Raw genomic sequence first — 15,420 nt, forward strand, 5'->3', positions numbered from 1 at the left:
ATTCTAAAACTTAACTCTCTTTAATGCAGGGTTCTGCAACTTTTGACAAGTGTATATGGCCATGTAACCACCACAAGAGTCAAGATACAGCACATTTCTATGACCCAAGCCCCCTCCTCTAGGAAGCTTTTTTCTTTTTTTGAAGATTTTATTTACTTATTCATGAGAGACACAGAGAGGCAGAGATATAAACAGAGAGAGAAGCAGGCTCCCTGTGGGGAGCCCAATGCTAGACTCTATCTCAGGACCCCAGGATCACGACCTGAGCCAAAGGCAGACCCTTAACTACTGAGCCACACAGGTGTCCCTTCTCTAAGCTCTTTTGTATTAGACACTCCACCCCTGCCCTACCCCTGGCAACCACAGTACCTGACTCAACAATTTTGTCTTTTCCAGCATATCGTATAGATGGAATCCTCTTGCATGTAGCCTTTGGGGTCCTACATGTCAATCTCAGAATAATGCATTTGAGATCCAATTTGCTCGAATCGGCAGTTTGCTCCTTTTTCTTGCTGAGCAATATTTCTATTTGGCTTTTAAATTCCATTTATGCTTATGACTTGGACTTCTTCTCTCCAGCCCAACTTTGCCTTGAGCTCTAGGCTTATATATCCAATGATTTCTCAGATGTTTTATTGGCATCTCAAACAAAACATCCCCAACGTACTCTTTCAAACTCAGATCTACATCCCCCCAAGTCTATACTGTCCCAGATGTACAGCTCCCCAAATCTATAGTTCCCCAAATCTACAGCTACCTAAATCTATAGTTCTCCAAGTCTATAGGCCCCCATTTCTACAGGTCCCTAAATCTGCAGCCCCCAGGTCTATAGTTTCCCTTAATCTACAGCTCCTCCAAATCTATAGCCCCAAAACTACAGCCCCTCAAAAATTTTTAAAGATTTTTTAAATTTATTCATGAGAGACACACAGAGAGAGAGAGAGAGAGGGAGAGAGAGGGGGAGAGGGAGAGAGAGAGAGAGGCAGGAGTGGCAGAGGGAGAAGCAGGCTCCATGCAGGGAGCCCAAGGTGGGACTCAATCCCGGGTCTCCAGGATCACACCCTGGGCTGCAGGCGGCGCTAAACCACTGCACCACCGGGGCTGCAGCCCCTCAAATTTACAGACACCCAAACCTACACCTCTGCAAATCTGCAGCTTCCTCATATCTATAGCTCCCCCAAATCTATAGTCCCTAAATCTACAGATGCCCAGACCTACAGCTCCCTAAATCTACAATCCCCCCAAATCTACAGCTGCTGAAATGTATAGCCCCCAAATCTGTAGCCCCTCTCAAATCTGTAGCTCCTCAAATCTACAGACTCCCCAAATGTTAGACCCCCAAATCTGTAGCCCCCAACTCTACAGCTACTCAAACCGCAGCTCTCCCAGTCTTCCTCATTTCAATAATCAGGACCGCCCGTCCACCAAGCTATTTCTCTTCTTTGTTTCACACATCCCACCCATTAGCAAGCTCTTGGCAGTGCTATTTCCCTGAATCCCAATCTGGCCAACTCAGCCCTCCCACCACCTGTACTCCTCTTCAGTGTCATATAATGCATTATACCAGATTTAGTGGCTTGAAACAACCCTCACTATCTCAGTATCCAGCCAAGAGTCCAGGCATGGCAGGACGGGGTTCTCTGCCCGAGGTCTTACGAGATTGTGTTCCTACCTGAAGGGTTTGGGGAAGGATCCACTTCCAGGCTCATTCACGTTGTTGCCTGAATTCGGTTCCTCGTGGCTATAGGATTGAGGTCACCATAACCCAGCTGGCTGTCAGCTGGGCATCGCTTTCAATTTCTAGAGTCTGTCTGCATTCTTTGCCATGGCGGGGGGGCCCCCTCCATGGAGAATCTCCCCTACCTCAAATCCCTCTCACAATCCTCATTTCATTTGCCAGAAAGACAGCAGCTGCTTTTAAGGCCTCAGCTGTTTAGGGCAGACCCACCAGGGATAATCTACTTGTCACAAAATCAACTAGTTTGGGACCTTCATTACATCTGCAGAATCTCTGCATAGAAGAACCTGGATTAGTTCCTGATTGAATCATTGAGAAACAGTGTATATAGACCAGGGGGCAGGAGTCTTGGGATCCCCTTAGAATGCTGCCCACCACCCCGTGCTTGTCCAAGCTGCCATTCTCACTCCCCTGGACCACTGCACACACCACCTCTGGGCCTCGCTGCTTCCACTGTTGCTCCATATTGTCTGTTCTCTACACAGCAGAGAGTGACCTTTTAGGAACACAGTCAGATTGTATCACCTCCCTGTTTAAAAAGTTTTAAGAGCTTCCCATTGTACCTAAAATAAAATCCAAGATCTTTCTCATGGCCTAGAAGGCCCCACCTGGTCCTGCTCTTCCCACCTCTCAGACTTCATCTCCTAATTCTCTCCAGCTGCATTGACCCTTTTGCTCATCCTCCAGTGTGCTCAGCTGCTTCCCACTTGGGCTTACACACCTGCAGTCCCTGCACCTGGCAGGCCTTCCCTGCCCATCCCCAGCTCTGTGTGGTTGGCCCCTTCTCACCCTCCAGACCTCAGTCCAGAATCCCCTCCCAGCCTGATATGATCCCATCCCCAGTCCTGTCAAACTGCCCTGTTTTGAGATCTTTATTTTATATGCACACTTTCATGTTACCTTACTTCACTTTTAAAGAACTGGGCTGTTTCACTGACGGTCTGACACTCGACTGTCTGAAATCAGCTTCATGTATCTATTCACTGGAACTCTGTTCCCCGCAGAAAGCTAACTTCATGGGGTCGGGGGCTCCATCTTGCTCACGTGTGCACAGCACACGGTAGGCACCCACTAAGTATGTGTTGAGTGAGTGAATGAAAGGACGTGAGTGCTTTCTGGATTGGCTCCCTCCCCTCCATCTCTGCTCTCCATCACCCTCTGTCCTCTGGTCCCTCCCACCTTCACTGATCTCCCTGCCTATACTTGTGTCTCTTCCAATCTATCCTCCATGAAGCTGCCAGAATGATCCTTTAAAAATACAGATCTGGGATGCCTGGGTGGCTCAGTGGCTGAGCATCTGCCTTCAGCTCAGGTCATGATCCTATGGTCCCTGGATCGAGTCCCACATTGGGCTCCCCTCGGGGATCCTGCTTCTCCCTCTGCCTATATGTCTCTACCTCTCCCTGTGTGTCTCTCAGGAATAAATAAATAAAATCTTTTTAAATTTTAAAAAAATAAAAATACAGATTTGGGGTGCCTGTATGGCTCAGGTGATTAGGTGTCCGACTCTTGATTTCAGCTCAGGTCATGATCTCAGGATTGTGGGATTGAACACCGCATCAGGCTCTGCACTCAGCCTGGAGTTTTCTGGTCTTTCTCCCTCTGCTCCCTCCACACCTCCCTCCCCTCACTCTCTCAAATATATAAATAAATAAAACTTCTTTAAAAAATACAGATCTGGCCACAGCCTTCTTCTGATCCCCAATCTCCAGTGGTTTCCTGTTTCCCCAGAAGAAATTCTGTTTGCCAGCAGGTGAGCGACCATAGTGCACATGCACATCGCAGTGTGGGATGAGGACTTCAGTGGCCTGCTGAGTGATTTTAGGGGTACATAGGGACAACATTAGGGGGTGTGTATGATGCCTGTGGTGGGTAAAGTGGTCCCTGCCCTTCCTCCCACCTACAGGCTGCACTTCCTGCTGCCAGCTAAGCTCTGTCTCCTAACCTTGAATGTGCTTCCTTCTGTCTTTCCTCTGCCTTCCAGCCCCTGAATCCTTCTCCTGCAAGAGCATGCCAACCCCTTTCCCCACCACAGCAGTCACTCCCGCAAACTACCATCTCACTGCCCATCAGTCTCTCTCCTTTGGTTCTTAGTATTCACTTGTTTTTTCCCCTCTACAAAGGAAAATTGTAAGTTCCAAGAGCTAGGCACCTTGTGGTATTGCTTCATCATAACCCCGAGGATGCTTTGGCACGAGGCTTTGCCCATTGACTATTCTGTGTCCACCATGCAGTGACCGAGTCATCGATGTTCTCCGGATTCCGTCACGGTGGCCCCTGGTGTCAGACAACTGGCAGTTTGAATCAAAGCTGTCGCATCAGTTATGGACCTTGGGCAAGTCCTTTCCTCATTTCTAAAATAGAACGACAAGGTGCCCAATTCAGGGGGTTATTGTGAGGATTAAGTCCTGTCCAGCAAAGTCTGGTGAAGAGGAAGGAGTCAAATGTTGTCCTTGGAATCGGGATTTGGTTTTTAGTTCCACCATCATCAATCCCAGGATCCTGGGATTCTGGTCTCTTAGGTCACATCTTGGAATTTACATATGACACTCTGATTTGAGAAATGTAGATCAAAGGTGATCTGGGTTCTATGAAAGAGGAAGTGGGGCATCCCCATCAATTTGGGGTGATGGGTCATTCACACTTCATGGAACTCCCTCTGGATCCTCACGCAGCCTATCACCTTCCACTTCTCATCCCCACTCTGAGCAGTGGGGTGCCATTTGGAACAATGGGATAAAAAGCTTTGGAAGCGTCATGGCTTTGGAAGCAACCTCTGCAGGTGGGGGTGGGCAGTTCCCAATTCTCAGTGAGGCCACATGGGTTGGTAGAAGCCCCATGGATTCCAGTTCTGGCTCAACTGCTCCCTAGCTCTGCACCTTAGGACAAGTTCCTTCACCTCCCTGAATCTTGGTTTCATCAACTCTAAATCAGGAATGATGGGATTTGCTGTTTGTCACCCAAGCTGATGTTGTTTTGCAACTGAAATGGAAATCAAACTGGAAGCTCTGGCCGCCCACACTGAGATTTGAGATTAACTGGGGCAAAGGGCTGATGAGGTGGAGGAGCCAAGGCCAGAGGGATTTATGGCAGCCCAAGGTTTATGGTTTTGATATGGATTTATTAAGCACAGTCTGGGGCTGCAGTAGCCTCCTCTGGCCTCTAACCCCCTTGTCCATGCTGGCTGCCACATGGACAAGGCTTCTGTTGCAACATTATGGAAAACATTTCCTGGAGCTCAGGAGGTGAGGGAGAAGATGAGGGGAAGGCAGGAGCGGGCCCCAGGGATCTGCCGGCAGCTAATGGGTGCTCTTGAGGCTGGAGACCTTGATTAGCTTCTCATCAGAAATGGTCTGGAGAGTTCACACTGAGCCCCTGGTGGTGGGCACCTCATACCCAACAGCCTTAAACAGTTACTGTGGACTCATTCAATTTAATCCTGACAACACTCCCGGAGGGAGTTATCATTCCCAGTTTACAGATGAGGCTCAGAGGAGCAAGGGATCTGATCAAGGTCACACTGATCTGATCTGCGACTCCCAGACCAGAACTGCTGTCCCCTCCCTTGGGGCAGCTGAAAGGGTTGCCCTGCTCCACCTTCATCCTTGAGTGCCCCCACTCTGGCATCCAGAGTCCAGCCACCCAGCAGGCCCTACCCCCCATCACTGAATGCTTTGGTGTGCTTTCACCAGGGGAAATGCCTTGATTTGTAGCTCTCACCTGTTCTTGTGGTGGAAACGCTCCCACCGCCACCATCAGTGTCACATTGCCACACATGAGGCTAAGAAGGGAACCTAACAATTGGTTCTCCAGTATAGCCCTGAGTGAATACGAGGTTGTGGTGTGGGGTGCCCATGGCATGAGCCCATCTATCTAGTTTATCAGGGGAAAGGACCAAGGTGGCTATAGACCTGGCTAGAAATTCTTGAGTGCGTTCTTGCCTCTGTTCATTTTTTTTTTTAATTTTTATTTATTTATGATAGTCACAGAGAGAGAGAGAGAGAGGCAGAGACACAGACAGAGGGAGAAGCAGGCTCCATGCACCGGGAGCCCGACGTGGGATTCGATCCCGGGTCTCCAGGATCGCGCCCTGGGCCAAAGGCAGGCGCCAAACCGCTGTGCCACCCAGGGATCCCGCCTCTGTTCATTTTTAAAACACTTGCCTTTATGGGGTGCCTAGGTGGCTCAGTCAAACAACTGCCTTCAGCTCAGGTCATGGTCCCAGAGTCCTGGGATTGAGCCCTGAACCTCAGGCTCCCAACTCATTGGGAAGCCTGCTTCTCCCTCTCCTCCCTGCTCATGCTCTCCCCGCTATTTCTGTCTCTCTCTTTCAAATAAATAAAATTTAAAAAAAAATTAAAAGACAACACTTGCCTTTATGAAATTTCCCCATGCCTACTCATCCCATATTGCTGGCAGTTGGTCCAGGTCCCTGGAAATGATCCAGGGCTCCATCTTGGACCCTCTTGCCAGTCTCCCAGATCTTTCCATCACTCTCCCACCACATGCCTCCGCTCTTCAAGAGGGAGGATTGACTTTCACTCTCTCTACATAGTGAGCCCTTGGAATCAGGGATCAGAGTTAGAGTCCCACTTCTACCTCTACTCTGAGCCTGTTTTCTTGACTTTAAAGGCAGGCAGGAGGCAAGGAAAATAATGTCTAACCTGCTTACCTCTTGATGTGAGATTAAAAAGTAATAATTTTGCACACTGTCAAGGACCAGCTGACTATTCTCATTCTTATTTCCAACACCTGACAAGGAAGAAAGGACACCCATCCAAGGACTTAGAAAACATATGTGCCATTTATTTTGCTTTATAAACTTTTGTTAAAACACACAAGAGTAAGAAATGTTTTTTTTGTTTTTTTGTTTTGTTTTTTTGTTTTGTTTTGCTTCCTTGCCCCATTGGGTAGCAGTGACGGGCTCGGGGGTTAGCACAGGAGCTGGTGCATTCACACCTGCAGGAAGCAGCCTGCTTCCAGAATTGCTTGGTATAAATTTCACAATTCATCCCAATCAGGGAAAATCACAGAACAATTTGGCAAAAGTAATTGGCTTGGTCATCACAAAAAACCCAGGAGCATCTGTTTCCTAGCCTTCTCCGTCCATGCTGCAGGGAGTCATATGGATTCTGGAAGCTCCTGAGAGCTGCCCAAAGAAGAGGCTGTCTCGGGGAAGAACTGTAGGGTCCATGCTCACCCTCCCAATCCTTGTTTAGTTCTCCAGATTTTATATTTTAGGACCAGAACTCATGTGCTGTAAGAGAAAGAAAGAGAGAGAGGGAGGGAGGAGAGAGAGAGAGAGAGAGAGAGAGAGAGAGAGACTTTCCAATGCCATGTCCTCAGAATTAGAAAACTAAATTGCTCTTTGTTTTGTGCTTTGTACATTACAATAAAATTACTAAAATCGAATGGATTTCTCCTCCTGGATGGGTTAATTTGGGGTTGAGGACTGAGCCCCTGACCCAGAAGGCTGCTACCATTAAAAGCCACCCCACCCTACTCCAACCTCCGGAAAATTCTTATTCAACTTCACTCTCACAACAGAGGGCTGAGCAACACTGGAGGCTGGAGGAGCAAAGAGAGGAAATGACCAAAATGACAGAATGATTCCAGCTTCCTCACCTTGCCCCAGATGAGTCTGGTCTCCCTGACTGGGATTTCTGGGGACTTGGAGTAAGGGATGACTGGGGAAGGCTTGGGAGCTCTGAGCAGGAAAGTCTCTCCTGGGCCTGGGGACTTGGTGAAGCAGCATGGCCAGGCTGCTCCTGGGACCACTGGACATGGAGAGGTCTCTCTTGGACATACTGCCCTCAAACCGCCTTATGTGCCTCTTTCACAAAAAGGAGCGATCACTAATAGTGGAATTTGGGGGTACTGGGTCTTGCCCCTGTCCACTCAAAAGGGTCAGCCTGGGGTAGGGATAGGCAGCCAGTCTAACTGTTCATTCTCCTCCTTAAGCACAGCTTTGGCCCTAGGACACATCTCTTTCATTCCTACTGGTTAGCGGCATTTTCCAGAATTTTCCCAAAGCCACCAAAATTCTGCATGGATGATGTACTAGCTGTTACATCTTGGGGCTTAGTATTTCCAGAGCAGTGCTCAAACCCAGGCCTCATCTCTCCCTGGCCCACCAGAACTATCCCACTTCTGGACTGCCAGCACACATCACCCAAAAATGAGAGCCCTGCTGCCCCTCCCCCAGGCTTGGGGGGTGAGGAGGGACAAGGGGTCCAGCAGTTATGAATTCTCCTACTTTTCAGCAGACAGGATGCTGGACCCTACTTGGACATTAGTATAACTCCAACCCAATCTTAGTCCAAGATGTTGGCAGAGCCCTGGGAAGAATAAGACTTTGGCTTCTGAGGCTGGTGACGGGGGCAGGAAGTCCCTCAACTGGATCACAGGGAAGACAGAGGGCCCCTTTTTTTAGCCCCCAAGGTTAAGAGCTCCTGTTCTGACCCAGGCACCCCAGGATCAAATCCTGACTCAGCCCCTTATCAGCTGTGCTAGTTGCAGGAAAACGCGTAACCACTTGGATTTCAATTCCCTCTTCCGCAACAGTCTCTGGGTAATAGAGAGGACAAAGAAGATGTTGCTTGTCAAGTGCCTTAACACAACGCCAGAAAAGAGGCAGAGTTTGAGATCGGCCCTGGGGTGGGGGTAGAGGACAGACGTGGGGGTACCTCCTCCCTAACCTCCTTCTGAGCTGAGCATGCACCCATCCATTCTCATCTCCAGGTCTCCTCACTCTCACCTGGATCACATCCTCAGCCCCCATCTGTCCTCCCCGATCCCCCCACCCCCACCCCCTGCATGTCCTCCCAGCTGCTCTCGGCCTCAGAGCCCAAACCTCAGTGCCTCAGTCTGGCGTTCAAGACCTCTGTGCTGTTCCAGCCAGCCTGGTCTTTCCATCGCCTCCCTCCCAGGCCCTTCTTCCAACCTGAGGCCTTACCAGACTGTTTGCCCTTCGTTGGAAAGTCCTTTGTCACCTGCTCTACCAGCTGGAATCGGCCCTTTCTGAAAGGCCTAGTGCAGACTCTGCCCCTTTCCCAGTGGTTTCTCTGACCACCTCAGCCCCTCCAAGTTCAGCTGTCCACCTGGGATCATCCTCTCGTTGATAGCCTGTGGGGAGCATCACCCCCAAGGACCCCGCCTAATTCCCTAAGAAGGGAGGAGCCACGCGTCAGAAGTGGAATGGTGTCTTCCTTCTCAACAATCTCCCACGTGGTGCCTCATCCAGCTAGTGCTGTAAGAATGCTTCTGGAATGACTGGGGGATTGTTTGCAAGTCTTCGTCAGCCTCTGGAGAGGTGGCTATGGAGAAATTAGGATGGCTGAGAGGAAGGTGAGGTGGCAGGTACAGGGAGCATTGGAGGGGGTTGGCAGCAGAACAGGGAAGGGTCCGATGCCCTGGTCTGACCCAGCCTGGAAGGGGTCTGTGTTGGGAACTAGGACAGTACTTGGAAAAAGGAGTACCGGTCTGAAGGGGAAGGTTTAAGTGAGGTCCCCTGTTGTCTCCAGACAGCTGTCCTTCGGGGCTGAAGCAATTGGCAGTAGGTATGATGAAGGGGAAGGCAGTGGCTTCAGTGAGAGAAGTTGTCCAGAAGATTTTCCAGCTGGGGTCTCTGCAAGTCAAAGCCCCATCATCCAGAGCAGGGGGTGGAGGACAGCAATGGGATGCGGCCCACAGCCCAAGTTCTTGGTCTCCTGGCCTTTCCACTGCTGCCCTGAGACTGGCCTTGTTGTCATGGCTTCCTTCACTGTGAACAAGTGACCACTGGGGCTCTCGGAGGGGGCTAGGGCCAGCAGAGCCCCTGACCCCCAGCGGCTTGCTAGATGACTTCCTGCTTGGTGATGGTCGGCTGGGGGATGGCGGAGGGGGGCTTGACGATTGTGGCAATGGCTCCTGGCAGGAGCTTGTAGGGCTCAGACCCTGAGCCACCTGGCGGCGAGGGCTGTGGAGTCTCAGGGGTGGCTGGAGGGACAGAGAGACAGACAGAGACCACTGAGAATTCCAGCACTTTGGGGAGTAAGTTTCTTTCCCCACCTCTGACTTAGTTTCCTCTTCTGTAAAATGAGAGAATTAAACTAGACAATCTCTAAGGTCTCCTACGGCTCAAACCTTCTGAGTCCCAGATCAGGAAATCTAAGTTTGGTGAGGTCTAGAAGGCTGTGGCTGGGCCAGGTGTGGTCAGAGACTTCTGCCCAGGTCCTACCAACCCCTACCTCCCCCACCATGTAACATGGAGATCTGAACTGCTTCTCCCAAACCAGGGCCCAATTCTGACTCTCTTCAAGGACAATGGGACATGTGACAACAATATCCTTTCTTGGAGAGAAGGAGCAGCAGCTGATGAGACTCAAGGATCTGGCCAACTGGCTCCAAAAATATCATTCCTTTGATATTTAGGTAGATGAATAATAGAAACTAATTGGCCTCACAGCATCACATATTTGAAAGTTAACTTTGACCATGACCCACTTGGCCAACTTTATTCGATGGACAACTTCTCCAAAGAAAAATCTTAATGAAACACAATCTCTTTTTAGTGGATCACCTTATCCCAATGATAATCCTACTTTTTAGAGAACTTTGCCCAATGCCAAACTCACTCTTGTGAGATTTCACCTCAGAGGACTATCTTGACCAGTGGCCATCCTCACCCAGTGAGTAGTCTCACCCAATTGTCTAACGGATAGTCTTACCTAATCTGGCAGTCTTACTTCAAAGAACAATTTTACCTGATAGGCAACATCACCAATTGAAATTCTTATCCCAATGGACATCTTCACCCAATGGATCCCTTATCCCAAGGACAGCTTCATTCAGTAGAGGCTGTTAATTACCTCACTGAATAAATGGCCTCACTGAACAAATAGCCTTATCAAATGGACAATCTCACTCCTCTTCCTTATCCTCCCTGGAGTACAGAGGCCTGTTATATCCCAGGTCCCATCTTCTAGATCCATCCTTATCCTGGCTCCTCTCTTGGGCCCCAATCTCATCCTTTGCTGAGTAGAGTTCAAATTGCCCACCTGCCTGCCCCCTGGGTCGGGGCCACTCACACATCTGTCCATTGCTGAGGTGAGAGGGCATCGTGTTGGCAACAATGACATTTGTGCCCATGTGTTCCTGCATCAGATGAGGATGCAGGGGATGATGGGCATGAGGTGCATCACTGGAGGACCCTGTGGATAGAGAAGGAGTCAATCAGGATGGAGAGTCTAAGATAAAGACCACGGGCCTGGGGGCACATCTTCCTCAGGTGTAGCCAATCAACCTGTGCATCCAATATTGACAGTGCTTGTTGGCTACCTATTTCTGGGTTGGTAAACTGGGGCTTACCATTCCTATCCATAGGTTTTATGAGGGTATTGAGACAAACCAAAAGAACAAAAGTTTAAAGAAAGAAGGAGTGTGTAAAAGCTGTGAGATCTAAATATAAAAATGAGTAATGTATCAATTAAATATTAATATAATGGATTTAATCAATGGCTCTCAAAGCTCCTTGGCATGTATGTCCTTCAAGCATTTGGTGCCAACTCACCTTTAGCCTCGTCCCCCTCCCCACACCTCTGCTTCAGTCAAACTAACCTATTCATAGCCCCTAAGTGTTCCCTGTCCTTCCCTATCTCTCTGCTTTTGCTCATATGTTCCTTCCACAAGAGATGCTTTCTCCACACCCCCATGTCCACCAGTCCAAATTCCAGCTCAGAGAGTTCCACCTCTGGGAAATCTTTCCTGATTCTCCAGGAGGAAATAAACCTCTTCTTCCTTGGAATTCCTATTGTAATTTATCCCTAACCCATCTTTTGGGAACATCCTTTTCTGTCCATGAATATTAAAATTACAGATGTACTTTTCTTCCTTTTGAGGGCCTAGCAAAGTGTCTAGAACTCAGTAACTACTTCAAAAAAGCATCAGAATAATAACACCATATAAAGTATAGTTTGGTAATAGCCATGGTCACTGGTGTGCCATGATGGGATTTTAAGGCTTCCAAGAGGCCTCTAAAGTTTCGATGACAGCTATCAATTATTGAGCATCTAATATGTGCTGGGTACTGTTTTACAACACTTTTCCCATTTGAAATAATTGAATTCTCTTAACAGTCCTATAAGGTGGGTATTGTTATCATTATTGTCCCATTCTACAGATGAGATTACAGGGCCCAGAGAGATTAATTATTTTACCCAAGTTTACTGGCAACAGAGCACAAGCTCCATACTTTTTTTTTTTTTTTTAAGGAGCTTACTTTAAAGTAATCTGCACACCCACTGTGGGGCTTGAACTCACAACCCTGAGATCAAGAGTCACACGCTCTTCCGACTGAGCCAGCCAGGCACTCATGTCCTGATCTTGATCTCAATGACATTTGATTCATAATTCAGAGTCAAAGTAAAAGTGAAGTGAGTTAGTAGTTCTCAACTGGGGGAGGTGTGGGGCCGTCAGGGGACATTTGACAGTATCCGAAGGCATTTTTGGCTGTCACTCCTATGGGAGTGGTAGTGGCATCACATGGGTAAAGGCCAGGGATGGGGCTAAACAGTGTACACAACAGCCCCCACAATAAAAGGATTATCCAGTCCCAAATATCTGCTGAGAGGGGCCTTGGCCATACCATCACCAGTGACCACATCACCTCCAAAATCCTGAGTTCAAGTATGTTCACTGAGATCCTGACTCATATCCTTCCAGCCTACTTCATCTAGTACTATCACTGTAAAAATTCTTCCACCCTACTGCCGCTTCAATTCACTGACCCCCATTTCTGAATGTCTATCACCACGGTCCCTAATTGCTAGAGCACCACAGAGCTGCCTTCTCTCCTGAGCTTCGAGCTTGTGCTCAAGCAACAGACTCACACATGAAAGATATCCAGGGGGATATCTACAGTCATCTCGAGCTTTGCCAAAGTCTAAATGGTCCTTGGTTCATCTCCACAGCCACCACCATCTCAGCCTCAACCTGTTTTCCCTCTGTCTTCCTCAGTTCAGTAAGTTACTCTGTGATCATGCCTGTCACTCAAAGCAAAAAAGTGGGTTTCATCCCTGACTCTTCCCTTACCCCACTCCCCATATCAGATCTATCACCAAATCCTGCGTTGTTCTTCCTCGGCACAGATGATCCAGTTTATCTAGGCATGTCTTCACCCCAGCCTCCACTGTCCTACCCCGCCTGGTGCCAATAACATTCTCAGGGGTCTCCTGCCTCTCCTGTGGTCCTCTGAAATTTACTTTCTAGCTAACAATCAGAGTAGTTTGTTGAAAACAGGAGTCTGATTTTCAGTCTTCTTATGAAGGTTGCAATGAAAATGAAATCCAGATTTCTGACCGTGGCTTACAAGGCTTTCCGCTCATGATTTTAGTGCCTGCCCAGATCCATCTTCATCTCACGCCAGCCCCATCTCACGACCTTATCCTTTTTTCTTGAATACACAAACCTCTCCTGCCTCAGGGCTTTTGCGTGAGTTACTTCTGACTGTGCCTGGACCATTTTTCTCTTGGTTTTTAAATGTTCTATTCTCTTTCACCCAGCACAAAAGCCACCACTTCAGGGAGGCCTGTCTCTGTTGGCCAAACTATTAAAATAGGCCCCTTTTAACTAAAATAGTGTAAAATAGAGTTACACTCTATCCTATTACCTGCTTATTTCAAAACTGTAGTTATTCCCTTTATTGTATACTTAGTTACTGCTGGTTCCCATAAGCCCTATGCACATGTGCACGCACACACACATACACATGCACACACACACACACATGCACACACACTCACATGAAACCTCCAGGAAGGTGGAGTTCTTATTCTCTGCTCAATCTGCAGCACTTAGAGCCGTGACTGGCACACATGAGGCTCTCAGTGCCTGAATAAATGGACCATCGTCCCCATTCTTGATGAAGAAACTGAGGCTCAGGTAGGTTAAGGGATCTGGCCAAAGCCACAGAGGAAGGAGGTGACAGAGGCTGAGAGGTGAGCCTAGGTGTGAGGCTTCTCTCTTGCCGGGGAGCCCCGCCCACCTCTCAGCCCTTCCTGGGCCTGGCACGGACCTCCCAGCAACATCTCCTGCAGCAGGTTGTCGATCTTGGCCATGCCGAAGAGCTTGATGAACTGGATCTGCTCGATCATCTGCCAGGTGATGCTTTGCAGGGTGGGCAGCAGGAGCAGCAGCTCACCGAAGCGGCCTCGGGAGTCGTACTGGCGGTCGTTGATGTAGTCTTCCAGGCTCACCTGCACCTGCGAGCGCAGCCGCTTGATCTTGCCCGGGTCGCTCAGCCCCTTGGCATCTGCAACGGGAGGGCACGGGCAACCTCCTCATTACCCACAGGGAAGATGAGGCAGGGAGCAGGGAAAGGATTTGGCCCAGGTCATACATCCAGTTGTTGGCAGATCTGTGATGGGGATTTGGGGCTCCTGATCACAATTGAGATCCCACTGACCAGACCTCAGCACACCTGCTTCTGCTGGTTTAGAAGAGTCTCCCCATTTCCCTCCTCCCTTGCCTGTGTCATCTTGGGGCCTCAGCAGGTTTCACCTCCTCCAGGAAGCCTTCTCTGTTCCATCCTCTCATGCCTGCTTTATGAGTGTCCATCATGTCCTAGATTTCTGCAGCTCTTCTGTCACTACTGGCCACACAGGATGTAACTGTCTCTTCCACTAGACTGTGAGCTCTGGATGGACAGGCATGTCTTATTGTCATTTTAAACCCACCACCTACCACCATGCATGATCAATATTTGTTGAGTAGCTAACTACATGCTGGGATGGTTAGATGGATAGAAAGAGGAATCAATGGGGAAAAATCAATACATAATCAATACATAGATCCTTAACCTAGAAGGGGATTCAAGTGATTGTCCAATAGTTAAACTCAGTCTTCATCGAGGTAATGCATTTACTTCCTCTTTTATGGACAAAGTAAGTGGTAGAAGAAGAATTTCACCCACACTTCCAGTCCAGGGCTCCCTGCACTGAGCCACATCTGTGCATGCCTTCATTCTGTCAACAAACATGTATGGAGCATCATCTACATGCCAGGCCCTATACTGGGTCACCTGCCGTTCCAAGCCAGGTTGCTGACCCTGACTCAGCATCAATAATTCTCCCCATCTTACTGAACAATTAGTATCTGTCCAGCTCCATGCTGAGCACTACAGGGGATACAGCATGGGTCAGGCTCTCAAGGAAACTGGAACCATAAATCTTATTCTTCAAGAAATGGAGAACAGTGTGTGGTAGGTAAGAATATAGGCTTGGGAGCTAGATAGTCTGAAGTTCAAATCCAGCTCTGCCATTTCCTGGTTGTGTGACCTTGGGCAAATTAATCAATTTCCCTGTGCCTGTTTTCCTATCTGCGAAATGGAGATAGTAACGATTCCTACCTCATAGGTACCATGCTGTAAGTGACATAATCCACATAATGCATTTAGAATGGTGCCTTAGTGAGTGTTCCATAAACTATGGTCATCTCCCTCTTCATTACTATAATTACCGGAGGTCCTCTCCACATAAATGGAGACTAGTACTAAGGGAGGGCAGCGCCTGGCACATGTAGGTCCCCTCTAATATGTCAGGAGGAAAGGAAGCAACCAACCAACCAAGTAGGTCCCCTCTGATATGTCAGGAGGAAAGGAAGTAACCAAGCAAGGCTTTGGAGTCCAGCCATCTTGATATTGTGAA

General features: G+C 48.6%; 1 protein-coding gene across 6 annotated transcripts in view; it reads right to left on the reverse strand.

Moving 5' to 3' along the window:
* Positions 1-6,523: 6,523 nt before the first annotated feature.
* The window catches only part of HNF4A (hepatocyte nuclear factor 4 alpha), a 60,196-nt gene continuing 51,299 nt past the window's right edge, over positions 6,524-15,420 (reverse strand). For 2 of the 6 annotated variants that reach the window (XM_072735777.1, XM_025998750.2), the window contains exons 8-10: positions 13,791-14,027; positions 10,777-10,929; positions 6,524-9,715 (exon numbers count right to left, since the gene is read on the reverse strand). In XM_072735777.1, coding sequence (XP_072591878.1) covers positions 9,573-9,715; positions 10,777-10,929; positions 13,791-14,027 — 533 coding nt within the window. In that variant the 3' untranslated portion in view covers positions 6,524-9,572. Of the gene's footprint in view, positions 9,716-10,776; positions 10,930-13,760; positions 14,028-15,420 lie in introns of all 6 variants that reach the window. The other 4 variants (XM_072735776.1, XM_025998749.2, XM_025998752.2 and 1 more) reach the window with 3 other exon arrangements.

Source organism: Vulpes vulpes, chromosome 14 (genome assembly GCF_048418805.1).
Source record: "Vulpes vulpes isolate BD-2025 chromosome 14, VulVul3, whole genome shotgun sequence".
NCBI classification, from domain to species: Eukaryota; Metazoa; Chordata; class Mammalia; order Carnivora; family Canidae; genus Vulpes; species Vulpes vulpes.